Source organism: Leucoraja erinacea, chromosome 6 (assembly GCF_028641065.1).
Source record: "Leucoraja erinacea ecotype New England chromosome 6, Leri_hhj_1, whole genome shotgun sequence".
Taxonomy (NCBI): Eukaryota; Metazoa; Chordata; class Chondrichthyes; order Rajiformes; family Rajidae; genus Leucoraja; species Leucoraja erinaceus.
Genome location: NC_073382.1, coordinates 47,209,812 through 47,233,385, shown reverse-complemented (window position 1 = coordinate 47,233,385; position 23,574 = coordinate 47,209,812). Strand labels below are relative to the sequence as shown.

Genomic DNA, 23,574 nt, shown 5'->3' with positions numbered 1-23,574 from the left:
GTATCTATTAAAATTCTACCATTTAGCCATGGTTGTATTGCTTTGCACCTTGAGATACATGCTTTTCAAAGAAGGAGACCTTAAAGAAACGTTTTTCATTGCACATCTAAGATAATGACTTAATGTTTTAGCTTTTAATCAAACAGTTGCAGTAATATTGTCCTAGACATGTTTAGTACGGGTCGTATGGCATGCGCCTTTGCTGTTTCACTGGGTAATTTTCAAGATTGATGAACTTGTGGAATAGTCGGAAATTATCGCATTTTAGTTTAATTTATTATCACATGTACTGAGATACAGTGAAAAGCTTTTTGTTGCTTGCTATCCAGTCAGCGGAAAGAATATACATGATTACAATCACGCCATCCACAGTGTACAGATACAGGATAAAGAGGGAATGGTTAGTGCAAGATAAAGTCTGATTAAAGATGGCCCAAGAGTCTCTAATGAGGTCAATAGTAGCTCAGGACTGCTCTCCGATTGTTGGTAAGATAGTTCAGTTGCCCGATAACAGCTGGGAAGAAACTTTCCCTGAACCTGGAGGTATGGGTCTTCACACATCTGTACCTCTTGCCCGGTGGGTCTGAGGTGAGACTGGTCCTTGATTATGCTGGTGGCCTTGCTGAGATAGCGTGAAGTATAGATGGAGGCAATGAAAAGTTAACACAAACACAAACTAGTTACCAAATATCATTGACAACGCTTGGAAATGGGGGCTGCTTGGCTTTAGCACAGCGTTTGGTTGCAAGGTAAGCATTTGAGGGTTGAAAGTGTTTTTATTAAAAAATAAACCATAAGCACATGTTTTGCATTGTTGTGGTCACTTCCTGCTGCTGATTCTACATCTGCAGGAAGAGAAATGGTGGGGAAGTTAGTTTTCACTGTTTTTGAAATTGAATATTTGCATCTCTGGCACCTTCATTTCCAGGCCTGATACTACCTTCTGTAAATGCAGTGAAATAAATGGTTTTGTTGACTAGCACTAATCTGCAGCTCTCAGATGCATCTGAAACCCAAGATTCTGAGTACTCCTACAGCATTTAAAAATAAATTGTTAAAGAAAAAATTCTGTGATTAAGGAACATTTTATTATAAATCTTCACTGAATTAATTTGGACTAATAATGGCTATTTGAACTTACTGCCTTGAAATTCATTTTATTGGAATGAATTTGAAGCAATTTATAGAAAAAATGTTCATCTTGAATAAGAGAAGAAAGGAATAAATTGCATACTTACAGAGCAATTTAACTAATTAGTGGACAAATTATTCAAATCAATTCTGAGGGATGTTATGAATGTTCATTCAGTAACACAAATTCATCAACGAATGCCAACATGATTTTGTTAAGGGAAGGTTATGTATGACTAAATTGATAATGTTTTGAGGAAGTAACAAGAAAGGTTCACAAGGACTGCTGATGTTGAATTTTCAACAAAAAACAAACTGTCGGAGGAGCTCCGAGTGAGGCAGCATCTGTGGATGGAAATGGACACATTTGTTGGGATCCCACATCAAGCTTCATGAGGACAGTGTCTTTGGAATGGTCTAAATGGAATTCAGCAAGACATTTTCTGAAGTTGTACTTTGGCAAGCTGGTGAAAACAATAATATAGGCAAGAGAGATTTAGGCGAATCCAAAATGGCCCAATGGCAGGAAATAGGTAATGACATGGGTGTAGACACAAGGAACTGCAGATGCTGCTTTATAAAAATAAAAAAAGACACAAAATGTTGCAGTCGGTCAGTGGATCGGGCAGCATCACTGGAAAACATGGATAGACAATTTCTTGGGCCGGGAGCCTTCTCCAGACTGATTGTAGTGGAGGGTGGGGGGGGGGGGGGGAGAAAGCTGTAGGTGGGGGGGGGGGGGGGGGGGGGGGTAGGTCTGTCTGTTATAACAAATCCGTTATATAGACGGTTTACTGTATGAGGAAAGATTGGATAGGCAGGAGCTGTGCGGAAAAGCAATTAATAGAGAAAAAATGATGGGCCTGGATTCAGTGAATAGAATGCAAGGGTTCACTAATCAGGAGGTCATATATTTAAAATAATGGGTGGAGGATGATGAAAGATTTTCAACTCTAGAGGGTGATATTGGTCTGGACCTCAATGTCTAAAAGTGGTAACGGCAGAACCTCTCACTGTATTTAATAAGTGCCTGCAGGCGTACTTGAAGAGCTATGATGGGCCTGGCCAAGGGTCTGATATTAACTTACTAAAGTATTAACTTAATGTAAATAATTTAGTAATACAATACAATGGCAGCCAGAGTTATGCTGTAGAACTGTATTAAAGTTTTAAAAATCTTTCATAAAGATTTGATAAACTGTTGAAGAACAGTGCATTAATGTCACCTGCAACAATAGCTTGGTTCATGTAGTGAAAAAATAGAACTGAAACACACTGCATCACTAATCTTTCTGAAATAAATTCTATGACATTTCTGACTGAGCTTTCTGTTTACTGCATTATTTATGTTATTTTTTTCAGCCTTCAATTAATATTGCTTTAGTTGTGACCTTAACTAATCTAGTCCACTTTAGCTAATCTAGTCCAATTGTCTAATGATTTAACTGTTTCATGGAAATGAAAGTTACAAATTGTTCAGCAAATTCTCATTAAATTTAAATTTGAATTAAAAAAAAAAAATTAATCTATTTTACAATCCAAAACCAAAATTTCACATGATGTGTAAGTTTCCTTCTTTGAAGCGTCACGCTTTCTTTCTATTATGTTAACAAATGTTACCCACTCTATGTCTCGTCTTTGCTATCTCTTGGCATGATTTCTTCATATCTTAGGAGCAGAAGCGTGTAGATGGCACTACTCGTGAGGTGAAAAAAATTAGGAAGGCCAAGAACAGGCGACAGGAGTGGAATATGATGGCGTATGACAAAGAACTTAGACCTGACAACAGGTTATCTCAGAATTTATGCCACGGAGTACCTTCAGAGGCATCAGTTTCCCCAAGCAATAGGTCTGTGTATATATAAACTCCCTGGTGTGTAAGAATTCTTTGTTATTTTTCCTATGTGATAAGCAATAGTTTTATAACGAGCAAGAGCAGTACAATGGTGATCGGCGTGGACTTGGTGGGCTGAAGGACCTGTTTCCACTCTATCTCAATGTATCTACCATATGTATGTACAAGATGAGGTCGCAGTAATGAAGCAAATTCAATCATAATGTGAGTATATCAAGAAGATATAAGGAACTGCAGATGCTAATTTACAAAAAAGACATACAGCGCTAAAGCCTCAATTGCAGTTAAAATTGATAGAAGAGTAAGCATCTCCTGCCCTGATACTTGTTGCACGAGGCAGTTCCAGATTAGAACCTCATTTAGTCCGCACCAGCAACCTGAAGCTTCGAAACAGATACAATGGTTGGGGAGTACAGGAAAGGGCTAGCTAGTAACGTGCTGAGGAGGAAGGTGGGAAGGATTCATGGCATTGGGGAGGATGAGGGATGTGCGTGTTGAGAAGATGCTGCTGGTGCTGGCGTTAATCATGCCAGTGAGCATTTTCCTATGAATCCAGCAACATTAACCTTGCTGAGGCCAATAACTAAAACTTGATTTAAAAAAAAAAAGAGTTGTTTAGTATGACCCAGTTAGACTTAAATAATCCCCCAGAACAAGCCCCGCTCATTCTTAACTAGGACTTTGCCATTCATGTCCTAAGACTGTTATTGAGTGCAGCTTAACCCCTGGGAGGGAAAGATGTGCAGATAATTAAACGTAATTAGGAATGCCATTGTGTGACTTGGTGCAGTTCATGCCCAGAATAGTACAAAGATTGTAAAATGAAATTTAAAGGCAGAGCATTGAGTTTTCCTTCCTGTGTCTTTTAATGTGAATGTTCTTGTTATTTCCCTCACTTTCCTTTCTGACTGACTCTTGTCAGGAAATCTTGTCGGGAATCATTACTTCAAATTCTGTGAACCGAAGTTTGAGCTGCCCGTCCATCAGTCGAATGAGCAGTTGCACATAAATCGCCGTTCAAAACCCAACTGAGAATAAAAATTGTCTTTCTAAGCCGTTTAGTTTAATTGTTCTCTAAATAAGAAAGCTGTGTTATCTAGGGAGGCCCTACGTACATTTTTCTTAACTAATTGGGAATTTTGAATTTGGATTGCTACTGGTGATAAGACAATTAAAAGTTGTTTTTTTTAAGTAGATTAATGCCACAAATGTATTATTTAATATTGATACAGATATTTCTGTTATTTTCATTTAAATGTGCAAAAGATTCTGGTGAAACAATGATTTAATGATTGCATGCAAGAATAGTTGCTTGTTATTTTTACATACATGTTTGTTTTATATCTTGGCATGTAAAAGTGAAGCTCATACAGCTTAAATGTAACTCAAATGAGAAACCTGTTCTTTCACTATATTCTTTCTTTCAGGAAGTACTGGAAATGCAGCCTACAAAATTAAACACTGATAGTTACACAAAAACTTAACTGTAATATGAAATGATGGTGCTGGACTGGCATATTTACAGTACTATTAGATGTTGCTCCTATTAATAACATATATAACAATTACAGCATGGAAACAGGCCATCTTGGCCCTACAAGTCCGTGCCGAACAATTATTTTCCCTTAGTCCCACCTGCCTGCACTCATACCATAACCCTCCATTCCCTTCTCATCCATATGCCTATCCAATTTATTTTTAAATGATACCAACGAACCTGCCTCCACCACTTCCACTGGAAGCTCATTCCAAACCGCTACCACTCTCTGAGTAAAGAAGTTCCCCCTCATGTTACCCCTAAACTTCTGTCCCTTAATTCTGAAGTCATGTCCTCTTGTTTGAATCTTCCCTATTCTCAAAGGGAAAAGCTTGTCCCAAACACTTTTAAATCACACTTTTTCCAGGCATTGTATGCTTTTATAATAATCTTTTTAGTGAAACGGATGAGTTTTTACGGAGTGTGAGAGTGAGGAACATGAGTTTCAGAGCAGTGTGGGAATGTAGCTGTGGTAAGCTTTAAGGAGCATTGGAACAGTTCCTAGCGTGTTTCTAAGGAGCATAGGAGTGAGGCCCCAAAGATAGGGCATCTTTGTGGTATGGGCAAGTTGGGCCGAAGGGCCTGTTTCATTCTGTATGTCTCTACTCGTATGAATAAAGATTTAGTAAAACACAAATGACTGGGTGGAAATAGAAGCAAAAGACTATTTCTCACACTGACCTGTCCATCCTTGGTCTTCTTCTCTGCCAGGGTGAGGCCCAACACGAACTAGAGGAACAACAACTCATGTTCTGCCTAGGTAGTCCAGAACCCAATGATATGAACACTGAATTTTACACCCCACCCTTGTCTGATCCTCCCATTTATTGTATCCTTTCCCATACCCTCTCCTGTTTCCGTCCACCTACTTCAGACATTTCACCTGCAGATTCTTCCCACCCCTTCTCCCATCTGGTCCTAGCTCCATTTGCAATTACCTCTCCACTTATCACCATTTTACTTATCAGATTCCAGCACTGGCAGCATTTGTGTTCCTGCTTATTGTCTTCCACTACCCGTCTCTACTTTCACCCTTCCCTACTTCTCCTCTCCCACTTCCCATACCCGGATCCATCTGCCTTCATTTTGTTCCTGTTTATGTCCCATTTTTGTCACTTCTGTCTGCCTCCATCCATAATCTACCTACCGCTGCCTTCCAAGTCCATCACTCCCCTCCCCTCAAAACTCGCAGTACTGGAGGAACTCAACGAGTCGGGCAGCATCAATGGAGGGAATGAACAGATGCTGCCTGTTTCTCCAGTGCTTCATGTTTTTTTTCAAGGTTACGCCTCTCCCTCCCCTACCAGGCTCCATGTGCCTGCCATCCTTCACTCCTCCCACCAATAATTTCTTGTTACTGTCTCACCATTCTCCCTATGTTCTGTGTACTAGTCCCTCTCCGCTCGTAATCCTGAAGCAGGATTTCGCTCCAAAACATCGTCCATTTCTTTTCATCCACAGATGCTGCTCGACTCATTGCGTTCTTCCAGCAGATTGTTCCTTGCTCCAGAACATTCTTTATGACTATTTGATTTGCACAGCTTGACAATTGTAGTCAAACCAAAACTATTGGCCCATGAATTTGCATCCAAAGGCACTTTGTTAGCCTTAGTCTCTTTGGTGGCAGAATAAAAATAATTCCCCTGTGCACATTGAAGCTGTGATGTTTATATTCAATAATAGATTGCTTAGCTTTTCAGGTACCAGCATAGAGCATTACAGTTTAGCCAGAGGCAGAGCTCCCTCTACAGTGTCACACACACAACATCATTTCTTAAGACACCTAGCTTCCATACACCTGTTTAATATCATCATAAATTGATGTCAAATGTTCCCACTTGTCACTGGATTGAGACTACCATTGAAACTGTTTTCATATTGAGATCATTCAGTTCCAGTATGCATTTTGTATTCCCATCAGCTGTGAGATTAAAATTTGCAGAGATGCAATAAATGCAGATGCTGAAATCCTGATGAAAAGAAACAAACTGCTGGAGGAGCTCAGCGGGTCAGGCAGCATCTGTGAAGGGAAATAAAGAGTCAATGTTTGAATCTGGAAGAATGGTCTCGATCCGAAACGTCGAATGTCAATTTCCATCTGCAGATGTGCCTGACCCACTGAGTCCAGCAGCTTGTTTTATGTTATTAAAAAAATTACAAATAATAGCTAACATTCTTTAGTTACGATGTATATATTGGGAATTGGACACTAAGTGCAACTTTAATTTTAAACCTTGTAAGTTCTTGATATGAAATGGGTTTATTGGAATTACAGTCAACACGCAACAAAATGATAACTACTTGTAATCATGCAACTTAATGACAGCATTTGAAAATTAATGACTAACATTTTGTTGACATGTTTTAATCATTTTTATCAACCATGTTGATCGTATTGTACACTGAATCATTTTCAAAATGTGATTGCTGCTTTTGAGCAGTAATTAAGACTGTTCAGACATTGGTACCCATATTATTGTTTAAATAACTTGCACCTTAATTTGAACTGAGACTTCCTCTGGAACTCGGTTTAAGTAGCTGCTATCGGTCATGTGTTCATTTCCTATATTGATATGGTTTCCCCTCTAGAGAGAGAGACATAAATTGAATTCAAACAGAAATCACCAAGTCAATGTGAGAAAAGTCAGAACAAGGAAAGAAGAATGGGAGAGAATGAAAATGGGCAAAGAGTTCATGACAGACGCAAAGGAACTGGAGCAGGCCGAGATCATGAAAGAGGAGAAAATGCTGAGAGGGTTTGTTAGTTTTATTATCAAAGCCTTGACTGCTTTGGTACCAATCCAGAGCTGGTCTTGATTTTGTGCATTTTGTTGCCTCAGGGCAGCAGTATCTTAATTGCCTTTAAATTGGTCTTTTGCTCAGATCAATGGATTGCTATGGTTTCCACATCTTAATAAAGCACCATCATGCATTAAAATAATCTTTCTGAATATTCTGGGCCTTTCTATCTAATGAACTCTCTGCTCAACTAATTCATAATGATCAATTTCTTTTTCATTCTTTTCCTAAAGCTTTTTTGTAAGTGCTATATAACATTTTCAATGCAATTAATTAATCAATCAATCAATCCGTTCCATTTGTCTGCATTGCTACTTTTGGTGTTTTATAATAAATTGTTTACATTTTGTATTTGATAGCCACATTTTGATTATATTAAAAAAATAATCAGTGTAATTAACAGGGGAAAGGAAAAAATGTAAGTTTCACCATCTTTTAACAATAAAAATTTTCAGCTAAATATGACTTTTATATTGAAATATATTTATCTTCTTAATTTGCAGGCCTTGGGACACCAATGCTAAAAATATTGTTAGACTTGCTTGTAAATATTAATGTCTAATTCAAGGGTTGGTGTCGGATGGAATTACAAGCTTTCATGTTAAGGACAGATTAATGGTTGGGGAAGTCTTCAAAATGCTCCTTCCAGTATATGTTGACTATGGTTTTTGTCCTTCATGGGTACCCCCCTATCTTCATTGTAACTGGTTCTTCGGTAGTTGCACCCTTTTACAACTGAAAATCCTAGGCATAATTTGTCCTTCATTGAGTTACTGACTCTCCTATTATTGAGATCACTGGTTTTCCTTTAGGTGCCTTAAGAGCTGTTTCTTTTTCTTTTGAGGAAGGGCAGATTTTCAATCCAAGAACATCGTATGCCTCTGATTAAATAATTCCTCAATCACCCGAGCATTCTAATCGAACCAGTCCCAAATCTTCATGATTGCTTCACTCCATGTTGGTGCTTTTTAGGTCTTTCTGTGACTTTTCTCTTTCCCATCCATTCACATTGTTCTGCTTTATAATGGGTTCATTTACCTGTTTCTGTCTGTTGCCTTTGACATAATTGACCACACCATCCTTCTGCAACAAATCTGGGTAGGACTGTCCTTTGTCCTTAACCTGTCCAGATGCTTTCTCCAGCCTTCAGTGTGCTAAAGAATCAACCCTTGTCTTTCATCTATTTCTATTGCTCACTCCAGCAACCTCTGTCAAATCCACAGTTACAGGTTCCATGTGTAACCTGACAACACCCAAGTTGTACCTCATTATGGCCCCAGGGAAGCAGTTTTGGTGTGTTTACTGTGTAAATGCAAGTGATTGTTAACCTAAACTCTTTAGTATTCCTTTTTAGATATTTTTGATCTATGGGGTCTTCATCTTCAGTAATGGCATTTTTTAAATCCCTTTTCATCCTTCAGGTTTAAGGAAATTGGAGTTGAAAAGTACAAAAATTAACACACTACTATCGCAGAAACAAAATCATCATTCTGTTAAAATTTAATTATTTTTTAAAAACTAGGTCATTTTGCAGTTACTTGATGGAAATATTTTTTTATTGGGAGAGTGAGGCTGAAATAATGAAAGTTTTTGAATTGATTTTCTTTTCCTCACTGGGTATAAATCTGTTGCTTTTATTGTTCTGCATTAGTGGCAAAAACGATGACAGGTTCACATATAACATCTACTAAAATGCATTGCTATCTCTTTATATATTCAGCTTTACAGGATTTATCTTTTATTCTTTCCCAGCTTTGAATCAAATGAAAGGAAATATTTAAATTTTATTACATTATTCTATTGCTTTATAAATTTTAAGAGTATCAACATGTAATATTGTCGTTGATATTATGAATAGTAACAAATTTCTGAATATCACGTATTTTTGAATGTATATGATTAAATTATGTACTTGAATGCTGCAAACAGTATTTTGGGGAAAAATGTAAAAATGTACCAGATTTTATTGAGATCCAGAAGTAAACTTCATAAATTTTATTTGCAGAATGGCTAATGAGCACATTGATTGTCAACTTTGATACTAAGCTTTGAAACTCAACTGTAGAAAAATTGCCAATATGTTTGCTGATTAATAAAGTATTTCTTTCTGCTTCTGACACCAGATCTCATGGATCGGATCTTACAGATTATTCATACCCTGCTACTCCAAACCATCATTCACAGCAGCAGCAAATACCTGCCTCGTATTTGTCGGATGACAACCAGCAGCAAATGTCGGCTGGGAATCAAGTTCAGGAACAAGACTGCAAATCGTCAGCAGCAGGGTATAGGCACACTACTTTGAATAGGCCTCAACAACCCCCACCACCTCCACCACCAACTACTATAAATAATGCCCATTCACCTCCACAACCACCATTGGACCACAGGTAAATTGCTCGTATTTAAGCTCCAATTACAATATACTGTGATCTAATGTTCCAATATTTCATTAACTATATTCACAGCAATTTTTCCTCGGGTTTAGGTTTATTATTGTCATGGGTACAGTGAAAATCTTTGTTCTGCATGTTATCCAATCAGATCAGATAATACTGGGTACAATTGCAAGCAAGTCGAACTCGAGTACAATAGGTGGAAACTAGGGTAAGATACAGAATATAGTTCTCGGTATTGTAGCACACCAGTTCTGTAGGCAAAGTCCAATATCCTCAAAGGGGAGAAGTGAATCGGACAGTACCCTAATTTAGTTTATAGATGATGTTTAGTTTAGAAATACAGCTTGGAAAAACTGACCCTTTGGCCCACCGAGTCCATGCCGCCCAGCGATCGCCCATACACTAGTTCTATCCTACACACTAAGGACAATTTACAGAAGCTAATTAACCTGCATGGCTATTAAAGTATGGGAGGAAACCAGATAAAAACCACGCAGTCACAGGGAGAACGTACAGACAACACCCGTAGCCCGGATCGAACCCGGGTCTCTGGCACTGTAAGGCAGCAACTCTACCACTGTGCCACCCTGGTGTTTGTGATAAACACCTGATGACAGAGAAGAAGCCTTTCCTGAGCCAGGTTGTGTATGTTTTCAATCTTCTACCTGATGGCAGCAGGACGAAGGGAGAATGACTGGAGTGGGACATCTTTGATTATGTTGGCCTTTTTTTAGATGCATCGACTCAGTCAATACAGATTCCAGGTGAGACCCTCGGAACCGTTGACCTTGGGAGCTACCTCTCTGAAGGCGGACGTTGCTGATAAAATTCACCACCACCTTCAGTACAGCAGCACAGTTTCTAGTCGAATGAGGAAAAACAGTATTTGTGGATCTCAGACCCAGCAATCACTAGGCAGCAATGACTCCTGCCTTTGTGTATCCTTGTGAGACTGGACGACCTACTGCAGACACATCTAGACTCTGAGGGGAAAAATACTACCAATTCTGTCTCCACACTATCCTGCAAAGGATAAGTAATCCAACATGAGGGTCTTATCCCAAACCAGCGTTCCCTGTTATTAGGCCCCAAGTTACATTGGGCAGGCCATCGTGCTCACTAGTCCCACATCCCCCTCCCAGAACACTTGCTTAATGCCAAGCTTTCTTATGGGAAGAGATTATCAGGTCCACAGAGGAAAACATTCAAGGATATGCTCAAAACACCTTAAAGAAATGCAACATAGCTGGGAATCTATGGCCATGACTGCTTTGTGTGGGGAAAGAGCATTCGAGAGGGTTTGAAGAACCCAGATTCCATGCTCTGGTAGTACAAAGAAACAAAATGGTGAAAGGAAGGCACCAGTTCATAAACTATTTGTGTGCCTGTCCCCTCAAACACTTTCTATTCCATTTGTGGGAGTGTCTGTGATTCCTATGTTGGCCTCATTTGGCACCTCTCAACCCACAGAGTGGAACCAAATCATCCTCGATCTCAAGTGACTGCCTAAGAAGAACCACATATTAACAAAAATGTTTTGTCTGCCATCTACCTTCATGCTTAAGTTTAATTTCACTAGACAATAGGTCCAGGAGTAGGCAATTCGGCCCTTTGAGCCAGCCCATTCACTGTTATCTACATGTTGATTTACATATTAGCATATTTTCTATTCATTCATGTTATGTGAAAACCCTGTTTAACTGTTTTCTTGATTATATATCCAGCCCCTCTCTTTGAGAATTGGCATAAAATGTGACTTTAATTGATGTTGATGGGGTTGAATGCACCCTTTCTATGTTTGTAAGTGGACATGACTAAAATATTTTTAGATTAAAAAATATCAGAATTTAGTTGTTACAATTTTTAAACAAAATAAATATTTTCATTGCAGTGTGCTGCCTCCTCTTCAGATAACGGAATATTACAACTCAACAGGCCCTCCTTTCCTTCCCCCTGACCCGGTAATTCCATCAGCACAAACGGCTTTTGTCAGTCCACTCCAAGTGCCTGCTCCTCCAGCTCTCCATTCTGGATCAATGGTAATGGTTGCATCTTCTTCATCCTCATTGCCACCTGCAGCAGCTCCTCCACTCGGTCCTCCTGTACCTCCCCCACCTCCACCTCCAGCTCTGCCAGCACCACCACCATCGGTTGATTCCTCTCCGATGCACTCTCAACCTGCAGTGGAAAACAAATGGCATGAATCGGCAAGCACTCCTCTCAATGATGCCAGAAGTGATCTCCTTGCTGCTATACGTGTGGGTGAGTAATAAATGTGGCGAATTTCATTCATTTGCTGAATTATTTATTTTATAGGAGAACTGTTCACATAGATAGACACAAAATGCTGGAGTAACTCAACGGGTCAGACTGCTGGAGAAAAGAAATGGGTGACGTTTTGGGTCGAGACAATCGGGAACAATCTTCCTGCATCTAATCTGTCCAACCCCTTAAGAATTTTGTAAGTTTCTATAAGATTCCCCCCTCACTCTTCTAAATTCTAGCGAGTACAAGCCGAATCTATACAGTCTTTCTTCATATGAAAGTCCTGACATCCCAGGAATCAGTCTGGTGAACCTTCTCTGTACTCCCTCTATGACAAGAATGTCCTTCCTCAGATTAGGAGACCAAAACTGTACGCAATACTCCAGGTGTGGTCTCACCAAGACCCTGTACAACTGCAGTAGAACCTCCCTGCTCCTATACTCAAATCCTTTTGCTCCAGCTTTTCAAATCCAGTTACTCCAGCTTTTTGTGTCTATCTTCGGTTTAAACCAGCATCTGCAGTTCCTTCCTACACTATGTTTACATATCTGTTGTGCTGCTGCAAGTAAGAATTTCAATGTTCCATTTTGAGACGAATTACAATAAAATAGAGACACAAAGCTGGAGTAACTCAGCGGATCAAACAGCATCTCTGGAGAAAAGAAATGGGTGATGTTTTGGGTCGAGACCCTTCTTCAGACCCAAAACGTCACCTATTCCTTTTCTCCAGAGATCTGTCTGACCTGAGTTACTCCAGCGTTTTTCTTTGGTTTAAACCAGCCTCTGCAGTTCCTTCTACACTATGTTTGCATATCTGTTGCTGCAAGTAAGAATTTCTATCTTCCATTTTGGGACATATGACAATAAAGCACTCTTGAACATGGAGGGAGAGATCGAGTGGTATAATTTTCCACAGAAGCTTTCATCCTCTTATCTATCATTTTATTAGAAATTAGGCAATTCTATTCAAGAACCACAGTGAATATAAACTGTACCTCATAGTCATACAGCGTTGAAACAGGCCCTTCGATCCAACTTGCCCACATTGACCAACATGCCCCATTTTACACTAGTCCTACCTGTTTGTGCTTCCTTATCCTCCATATCCCTCTAAACCTATCCTAGGCAAGAACCCTCTGGCAGCTCATTCCATATACCTACCATCCTTTGTAGAATAAAAAAAGTTGACCCCCAGGTTCGTACCCCCCTCACCTTAAATCTCTGTTCTCTGGTTCTTGATTCCGCTACTCTGGATTTATCCTATCTATTCCTATCATGATCTTATACACCTCTATTAGATCACTGTTCATCTTCATGTTCAGCAAGGCATAAAGTCCTAGTCTGCTCAACCTCTCCCCATAGCTCAGGCCTTCAAATCCTAACAACATCCTCGTAAATCTTCTTTGCTCCCATTCCAGCCTGTGACTTCTCTGTTCGTAGGCCCACAAATGACTATCCCCACTTGAAAGAACCTTGCAGTCCACATTGTAGAATGCATGATGTGTGGATATAGTTAGGTTAATGAACACTGGTGGATAATTGTGGAATAATTAGAGTGCAGTTTGTGCTAATTGGAATGTGGGATTCTATTATTTTAATGTCCTATCCATAATATTAGTGAAAATAGTATCTTAATTTATGTATCCATTTGAGTTGCATTTAAACTTAGGACAATTATACTTGTGTGAGTTCATCATCCTTTTGTCTCACAATCTTGTATGTTCATCTCTGGCCTTTGTCTAACCATCTGCCTATCAACCCCCCCTCGCCTATGTTCACCTATGATCTGTCATGCTCTGTCCTGCCCCTCCACACTTCTAGCTATATTTATCCCCGCCCCTGCAATCAGTCTCAGAAGAGTCCCGGACCTAAGCATTATTTATCCATGTTCTCCAGGGATGGTGCCTGACCAGCTGAGTGACTCCAGCATTTTGTGTCTTTCCTCGGTAAACCAGCACCTGCAGTTCCTTATTTTTACAGTTATACTTCTTTCTTAAATGTTAGATCCTGAACATACAGGGACTCGGTTACAGGATATATTTAGTGAAATAGTAACGTTTGGTTGTAGTTATCTATATTACTAAAATTCTCATCTTGACCACTTCCTGTTGTTCTGTATATTGATTTTAGAAAAAACGCTACGACTTGCGGCTGTGATTTTTGGCCATCTTACTCAGAATCTCCATCTGCTGCGCAGGACAAGAGGATTTTTCCTATCGATTAAAAATAAGAGTTATTAGTGTTTAAAAAATGTTGAGATTCTCTCACCTGAAGGCCACGCCCCTTCCGGAGGGACTCTAAATCCAGGAAGTGTGGAGGTGCCTCAGTTCTCTACAAGATTCATAGATTCATAGAAAATAGGTGCAGGAATAGGCCATTCGGCCCTTCAAGCCTGCACTGCCATTCAATATGATCATGGCTGATCATCCAACTCAGTATCCTGTACCTGCCTTCTCTCCATACCCCCTGATCCCTTTAGCCACAAGGGCCACATCTAACTCCCTCTTAAATATAGCAAGGGGGAGCAAATATAGATGGGGGTGCGAGAGGTCACAATTCTCAGTCTGAGCTGTGAATAACACTGAACACATGTCTACTAAACTGAGTGGTTTTACTGACCTGTCAGTGCCCTTAATGTGGTTTGAAAATGTAGTTTGAAAGTACTAATGCTGTGTTGCCTTTGGTTTGAAAGTGCTAAAGCTGTGTTGCCTTTGGTTTGGAAAGCTAAAGCCGTGTTGCCTTTGGTTTGGAAATGCTAAAGCCGTGTTGCCTTTGGTTTGAAAGTGCTAAAGCCGTGTCGCCTTTGGTTTGAAAGTGCTTAAGCTATGTCGCCTTTGGTTTGAAAGTGCTTAAGCTGTGTCGCCTTAGGTTTGAAAGTGCTAAAGATGTGTCGCCTTTGGTTTGAAAGTGCTAAAGCTGAGTTGCCTTTGGTTTGAAACTGTTAAAGCTGTGTTGCCTTTGGTTTGAAAATGCTAAAGCTGCCTTGCCTAATTAAAGTTGCCTTGCCTAATTAAAGTTGCCTTGCCTAATTAAAGTTGCCTTGCCTAATTAAAAATTAAAGTTGCCTTGCCTAATTAAAGTTGCCTTGCCTAATTAAAGTTGCCTTGCCTAATTAAAGTTGCCTTGCCTAATTAAAGTTGCCTTGCCTAATTAAAGTTGCCTTGCCTAATTAAAGTTGCCTTGCCTAATTAAAGTTGCCTTGCCTAATTAAAGTTGCCTTGCCTAATTAAAGTTGCCTTGCCTAATTAAAGTTGCCTTGCCTAATTAAAGTTGCCTTGCCTAATTAAAGTTGCCTTGCCTTGCCTAATTAAAGTTGCCTTGCCTAATTAAAGTTGCCTTGCCTAATTAAAGTTGCCTTGCCTAATTAAAGTTGCCTTGCCTAATTAAAGTTGCCTTGCCTAATTAAAGTTGCCTTGCCTAATTAAAGTTGCCTTGCCTAATTAAAGTTGCCTTGCCTAATTAAAGTTGCCTTGCCTAATTAAAGTTGCCTTGCCTAATTAAAGTTGCCTTGCCTTGTATAATTAAAAGTTTAATCTTGACCACCTCCTGTTTGCGCTCTACATTGATTTTAGAAAAAACGCTACCACGCACGGCTGTGATATTTGGCCATTTTACTCAGTTCCCCTCCGCTCATCAGGTGCAGAGAATTTTCCCATCGATGAAAAATAAAAGTTATTAGTGTTCAAAAAATGTTGAGTTTCTATCTCACGTCAATCACGCCATGAAGGCCACGCCCCTTCTGGTGGGAGGGGGGAGGGATTATAAAACCCGGAAGTGTGGGCATGGCTCGGTCTCTGCAAGATGAGAAGGGAGAGGTCACGACTCGCTGTTTTTAGTGGCCTTGCACCCTGCTTGAAATGGTATGAAACTGCACTTGAATTTGGTGGCCTTGCACCCTGCTTGAAGTGGTATGAAACTGCACTTGAATTTGGTGGCCTTGCACCCTGCTTGAAATGGAATTTCAAGGAATAGCCGTAAGTCAACTGCCAGCCCACCAGCTGTGAGTGAGCTGCCAGCACAACAGGCTGAGGGACTGAGCTGCCAGCCCAAGAATCCATTTGGCCCACAATGTCCATACTAGCCCTCTGGAATCCAGTCCCTTCAGTGCACAACACCCATACTAGCGCTCCAGAAAGCCCCCCCCCCACCCCACTGGCCACCAATATTGGAATTGGTGGAGAGGTGGAATATTGCGTTCGGGGACCAGCCCTCCCGTGTGTGTGACCCATTTAGTCTAGTGTATTTATAAATATCTGGAAAATAGAAATTAAATTGATGCATCATTCCGTTTGTTAATCGATTCAAACCTTCGATAATTTTATTTCCAAGCATTAGGATGAATACTTGTTCATCTCAGCAAGTCAGGCAGCATCTCTGGTGAACATGGTTTTCACCATCCCTTCCCTGACCTCCCTCTTCCTGATGCAGAACAATCGGTCCCCAACAGAGGCTTTATCTCTGTAACCCTCTACCCTCACCTCAACGAGTCAGAGGCCACCCATGATGTATAGCTATAAAGACAGTCCGAACCTATCCATGTTCTTCAATGGTAAAATTATGTGAATTTTTACTTTTGAATTGGTGATTGTGATTTATTTTGCATAAAGGAGCAATTTTAAATTGACATGATGCATTTCCAGTTCTGCCATTGCTTACTGGAGTCAACTTTCTGTGCTTTAGGAATTCAACTGAAGAAAGTTCAAGAGCAACGTGAGCAAGAGGCTAAGCGCGAGCCTGTTGGGAACGATGTGGCGACCATTTTGTCCAGGCGTATTGCCGTGGAATATAGCGATTCAGATGATGATTCGGAATTTGATGAGAATGATTGGTCTGAGTAACATGGGTGCTTCCATAGTTTTTTTAAATATGCTACTTCATGTTAAATTATCATGGAAAGTAACATGGAGCAAATCTGAAACAATATAGTTGTTTAAACGGATTGTGGATGAGGCGAGAGAGAATGCTGATATATTGTGAGAATTATTCATGAAAAGAATAATTTAAAAACACCATCCAGGAGTGTGACCAATGACGACTTTTGTTAGGATTGTATAAATGCAGCTGTTTATTTACAATGGATACACTTTGTAGGAACAGGTTAAGATCATAACCAAATGCCAAGTAGTAGGCCATTTCAGCATCAGCTTCAGTGTTATTGAAAATGCTTCATTGATGTATTTTAAAAAATAATGTTAAACTTTGAAGCGTACACAATGAGCATCCTGTTTTCCACAGGTTTAGATGGGTGAAACTTATCCCTGGGGTCCTGGCAAATATTTGCCATTTAAATTACTGGAAGAGAATATCTTGTTCTTTTCATTTTGCAGTTTTTGGGAGCTAGATTTTCCATGTTACAACTGTGACTTTAGTTGAAAGCATATCACGAGCAACAGAATTCTTTTCAGTTTTCACAAAAGGGATGTGAATGGTGTTATATAAAGGTTGCTGTTTTCTATTTGAAGTAACTCCACAATTCAAGAAAGAATGGATCTATGGGGGAATATGGATCTGTTTAGAACAGGAATTGGAATACCAACACTGTAATAATGATTCAATATCCTTTCACCAGTGTGTTCAACACATTTTCCCCATCACTGAAGAAAGTAACTAGCTAAACTAAAGTTAAATTTTCATCGAACTTAAAGGACTATTTATCCATAGAGCATAAACATTGAGGATAGTAATTGCAAAATAACTATGTACCACATTATTCTGCAGGTAAGACTTGCAACTCATTCATTCTCAATCTACTAGTTTTATTTTGATATTTTAAATGATTATCCACCTAAATTGCACCATAAATTGGAAAAGATATTATAATAATACATAGAAATGTTATACTATTCTACTGATGTATATATTGAGGTAAACATCAGATTTATTGCCAAAGGTTCAATATTTATTTTAATTACAGTATGTATTGTCATAAATCTACGTAATTCAAATAAGTTCCCTTACTTTGGTATTACTGTTTTTGTTTTAATATATTAACAGTATTAACAATTTTTTTTAAATGCATCAAAACCCCTCTGTAAACATTGGCTAAGCTCAATTTGTTTCGTACTGAATTTCAATTTACAACAATTTATTTTCAGATCTTATAGATGTGTAAAATTAAAATGGCTGAAATTATGAAATTTGAATTAAAATAAACTAAACAGCAAAAGAACAATTGTTCCCATTTCTCTTGAATTACTTAAATCTATCTTCCAAGCATTAGAAGATAGCCCTTACACACGTAACTGTGTAACCTTAAGAACTCTAACTCAGAAATACCATTGGGGCATGTAGATTGTTGGAAACTAGAAGTTTCTGCCTGGCCATATTTTCACTCCATCAGAAATCCCAGTGACAACGTTTTTTAGTTTAGCTTAGTATGAAAGCAGGCCTTTTGGCCCACCGACCCATGCCAACCATTGATTACCTGTACACTAGTTCCATGTTATCCCACATTTGTATCGTACATACTAGTGGGGCAATTTTACAGAAGCCAATTAACCTACAAACCAGCAAGTCTTTAGAATATGGGAGGAAACCTGAAATTTCCTCCGGGCACAGGGAACACCCATAGAAAACCCACGTGGTCACAGGGAGAACATACAAACTCTACACAGACAGCACCCGTAGTTTGGATTGAACACGGGTCTCAAGCACTGGAAAACAGCAACTCTACTGCTGTGCTGTTGTGTATGTGAGTAGGTATCCCAATTTTCGGTCGCTCCTGCACAATAGGGGCAATTTACTGAGGCCAATTAACCTAAAAACTCTTACATCTTTGGAATATGGGAGAAAACAGGAGCACCCGTAGAAACTCCACACATGCAGTCCTCGAGGTTAAGATCAAACACGGGTCTCTAGTGCTGTGAGGCAGCAGCTCTACCAGTTGTGCCACTGCAATGATAATCAATTAGTATTAATGCAAAGATCATCTTTATTGTTGCTCCTGGAACTGTTCCTGCCATTCTTGGGATAATAGTCCATGACAGGAACTTAACAAGGGTGAGGCTCTCAGGTGGCAATAAAGTTTTCCATGCTATATTTTGATAAGCAATGTCCCACATGCAGGCAATACTTATACCCTTGCCAGATCTATTCATTTAGTATATAGTCTATTACTGTTTGTCATTTATTAGTATGCACTGATTGCTATTTTCATGAGGTGTAAAATCCTTGAGACATCTTAAAGTTGTAAAAAGTGTTATTTAAGTGTAAATTGTTTCTTTGGAGCTCGGGCCCAATATATTGAATAGTGGTTACATTTTGATTAATAATCCAAATCCCTATATTCAGTTACTGTTGATAGAAAATATTTAATCCACTGCATGCATAGTAATTTTAAAGTTTAATAGACAATTGGTGCAGGAGTAGGCCATTCAGCCCTTCGAGTCAGCACTGCCAAATAATGTGATCATGGCTGATCATCCACAATCAGTACCCCATTCCTGCCTCTCCGTATCCCCTGACTCCGCTATCATTAAGAGCTGTATCTAGCTCTCTCTTGAAAGTATCCAGAGAACCGGCCTCCACTGCCCTCTGAGATGGAGAATTCCACAGACTCACAACTCTCTATGTGAAAAAGTGTTTCCTCATCTCTGTTCTAAATGGCTTACCCCTTATTCTTAAACTGGCCCCTGGTTCTGGACTCCCCCAACATCGGAAACTTCTGCCTCTTTCCTGCATCTAGCATGTCCAAACCCTTAATAATATTATATGTTTCAATATGATCCCCTCTCATCCTTCTAAATTCCAGAGTATACAAGCCCAGCTGCTCCATTCTCTAGGCATATGACAGTCTCGCCATCCCGGGAATTAGCCTTGTGAACCTATGCTGCACACTCAATAGCAAGAATGTCCTTCCTCAAATTTGGAGACCTAAACTGCACACAATACTCCAGGTGTGGGCTCACTAGGGCCCTGTACAACTGCAGGAGGACCTCTTTGCTCCTATATTCAACTTCTCTTGTTATGAAGGCCAACATGCCATTCACTTTCTTCACTGCCTGCTGAACCTACATGCTTACTTCAGATCAGTCTGAAGAAGGGTTTTGGCCCAAAACATGCCTATTTCCTTCGCTCCATAGATGCTGCTGCTCCCGCTGAGTTTCTCCTGCATTTTTGTCTACCACAGGTTTGCAGGAACTGGTTGAAAATGTGATTTTTTTTTTTTCTATTACAAATCTCAAATTGTGGAGGACAGAAGCAAATAAATAAATGATGGGTCTTTGTCCCAAACATTATGGAGGGCACTGTATCTTGCTGTTCACCATTGATCTCAGGGAATCTTGTTCATAGCTCATTGATACGAAATGTTTCTGTCATACTACCAATGCTGCATTTTTGATTATTATTCACAATTATTCTTGGCTTCCTTATGTGCGACAGAAGTTCCATAAAGTTCCTTTCTTTTTTGTTAACTTTGATTGTACTTCAAAATGCCGGTTGGCCCACTTGGATTTATCTGCCAAAGTAATTGCACAAAGACCAGGAGCAGAACCAGATACATGGTGGTTGTTGTTTTTTTGCTACTGGAACAAGAACCAAGACCGATTATTTCCCCTGGAGTGTCTGAAGCTGAGGGAGAACGTGCTAGAAGTATATAAAATTATAAGAGGCATAGATATAGACAGTCGAACCTTTATTCCGGCTTGGAGATGTCCAAGAGTAGATGACAAAGCTTTAATATGAGAGGGGCAAATTTTAAAGGAGATGGTCCAGTTTTTTTACACAGGTGGGTGCCTGGAACATGCTGCCAGGGATGGTGCTGGAGGCAGATATGATAGTGGCATTTAGAAAGGCACATGGATATGTAGGGAACGGAGGGATATGGATCACATCAGTCAAAGATTAGTTTTAACTTGGCATCATGTTTGGCATAGACACTCTGGGCCAAAGGGACTGTTCCTGTGCTACCTTTAATGTGAGAGGGCAAAATTTAAAGGGATGGGTGCTTGGAATGCGTAGCCAGGGAAGCTGGTAGAAACAATAGTGACATTTCAGATGCTTTTGGATAGATACAAGACAAGATACAAGATACATTTATTTGTCACATGTGCCAGTTGGCACAGTGAAATGTGATCACCATGGATACATGGATATGGAGGGATATGAATCGTGTGCAGGCAGAGGAGATTACTTTAACTTGGCATCATGTTCAGCATGGATATTGCGGGCCAAATGGCCTGTTCCTGTGTTGTATTGTTCCATGTAAGACCAGTAATTCTATGAAACCAAAAACCATACCTTGCATGAGCTTCAGTAACTTATCTCATTAGCCATTTCACATATCCCAACCTGAATAATTCCTAATTAGACATAAGGCATTGCAATTTCTGGCTGGAAACAGCCTCAGTAATGCTGCTTAACTATTTTTATACTGACAGGTAATTTTACACTTGGATTTGGAAGCTGTTGGTTTTGTTTGTATGCCAGTGAGATCTTAAATGGAGAAAGGTTTGCTATTTTTGATAACATGATATATAATTAGCCTTAAACACTGATAATTGCCAAGAAATTAAATTACTTAAGATATCCACCTTCTGCAGAACCTCTGCCAACACATTTAAGGAATAATATCGGGTACTGTATTCAATTCAGCGCACCATGTTATAGGAAAGATGTTTTCAACCTGGAAAGGGTGCTGAGAAGAGTTACGGGGATGTTGCCATTGGCCGGCGGTTCACCCGAGGGGGTGCTATAGGGAGAGGTGAGCAGGCGAGGGCTTTACTTGGAGTTCAGGAGGATGAGGGGTGATCTTTTAGAAGTGTACAAAAACATTGGAGGAATGGATCACGTAAATGCACAGTCTTTTGCCCATAGTTGGGGAACATAGTAGTGTGAACTGTGAGGAGGATGCTATGAGAATGCAGGGTGACTTGGACTGGTTGGGTGAGTGGGCAGATGCATGGCAGCTGCAGTTTAATGTGGATAAATGTGAGGTTATCCACTTTGGTAGCAAAACAGGAAGGCAGATTATTATCTAAATGGTGTCAGTTGGGAAAAGGGGAAGTACAACGGGATCTGGGGGGTCCTTGTCCATCAGTCAATGAAAGTAAGCATGCAGCTACAGCAGGCAGTAAAGAAAGCGAATGGCATGTTGGCCTTCATAATTAGAGGAGTTGAGTATGGGAGCAAATCGGTCCTTCTACAGTTGTACAGGGCAGTAGTGAGACCACAACTGGAGTATTGTGTGCAATTTTTCTTTCCAAAATTGAGGAAGGACATTCTTGCTATTGAGGGAGTGCAGCATAGGTTCACAAGGTTAATTCCTGGGATGGGACTGTCATATGCTGAGAGAATGGAGCAGCTGGGCTTGTATACGCTGGAATTTAGAAGGATGAGAGGGAATCTTATTGAAACGTATAAGATTATTAAGGGCTTGAACACGCTAGAGGCAGGAAACATGTTCCCAATGTTAGGGGAGTTCAGAACCAGGGGCCACAGTTTAAGAATAAGGGGTAAGCCATTTAGAACGGAGATGTGGAAACACTTTTTCACACAGAGTTGTGAGCCTGTGGAATTCTCTGCCTTAGAGGGTGGTGGAGGCTGGTTCTCTGGATACTTTCAAGAGAGAGCTAGATAGGACTCTTAAAGATAGTGGAGTCGGGGGAAATGGGGAAAAGGCAGGAACGGGGTACTGATTGGAGGTGAATGGCAGTGCTGGCTCGAAGGACCGAATGGCCTACTCCTGCACCTATTGTCTATCATTTATAGGTATCGAGAACCAGAGTATGTGAAGGGGGAAAGATTTAATAGGAACCTGAGGGGTAACATTTTTACACAAAGAGTGATGGGTATATGGAACGAGTTGCCGGAGGAGGTAATTGAGGCATGTACAATCGCAATGTTTAAGAAACATTTAGACAGGTACGTGAATAAGATAAGTTTAGAGGGACATGGGCCAAATGCAGGCAGGTGGGACTAGTGTGATGGGACATGTTGGCAGGTCTGGGCAAGTTGGGCAGAAGGGCCTGTTCCCACGCTGTACGACTCTATGACTAACTCCAAGTTGAAGCTTACGTCTTTTTGCCAAGCTGCTAAGAATTTTAACAGAATTGGCACTAAAAGGTCACAACATCATGAGCTAATTGAATAGTGTGAGAATTATAAAGAACAAAGTGTTTCCACTGTCAACTGTTGTATGGTCCTTCCAGTGGTATGTTTGGTCTAAACAGATTATAAATTGCAATCATGTTTGCCTTCCATTTGTTAACATCACTCCTTTATGGCAATTTTCCACACAATTCTACACTGGTTTCTTAATATTTAGTCATTCCAATGTTTATTTCAATAATTATACAACTATAATATTTTAGACTTATCCATTCCAGCGGCACAAAGTATCTGGCTGTCAGTTACAAGCTTTCTAGCCCACACAAGATGCTGATGTCTTGACTAAGGCAAATTCATTTTCATCCCATAAATGGCAAGTTATCAAGAAGGTCAAAATTCTGGATTGTGTTTACAAAATCAGAACCAAAATCAAGAACTAGAGGTCATAGTTTAAGGTGAGAAGAATTATATTCAATAGGAACCAAAGGGGCTACTTTTTCACACAGAGGATGGTGGGTATATGAAATGAGCTGTCAGAG

The 23,574-nt window shown here is 39.9% G+C and overlaps 1 protein-coding gene across 2 annotated transcripts in view; it reads left to right on the top strand.

Annotated features, from left to right (window-relative positions):
- The window catches only part of wasf3b (WASP family member 3b), a 66,925-nt gene extending 48,753 nt beyond the window's left edge, over positions 1 to 18,172 (top strand). The window contains exons 6-9 of one of the 2 annotated variants that reach the window (XM_055636912.1): positions 2,805 to 2,980; positions 9,446 to 9,712; positions 11,613 to 11,983; positions 16,667 to 18,172. In XM_055636912.1, the coding sequence (XP_055492887.1) occupies positions 2,805 to 2,980; positions 9,446 to 9,712; positions 11,613 to 11,983; positions 16,667 to 16,824 (972 nt within the window). In that variant the 3' untranslated portion in view covers positions 16,825 to 18,172. Of the gene's footprint in view, positions 1 to 2,804; positions 2,981 to 7,112; positions 7,280 to 9,445; positions 9,713 to 11,612; positions 11,984 to 16,666 lie in introns of both variants that reach the window. The other variant, XM_055636913.1, reaches the window with a different exon arrangement.
- The last annotated feature ends 5,402 nt before the right edge of the window (positions 18,173 to 23,574 follow it).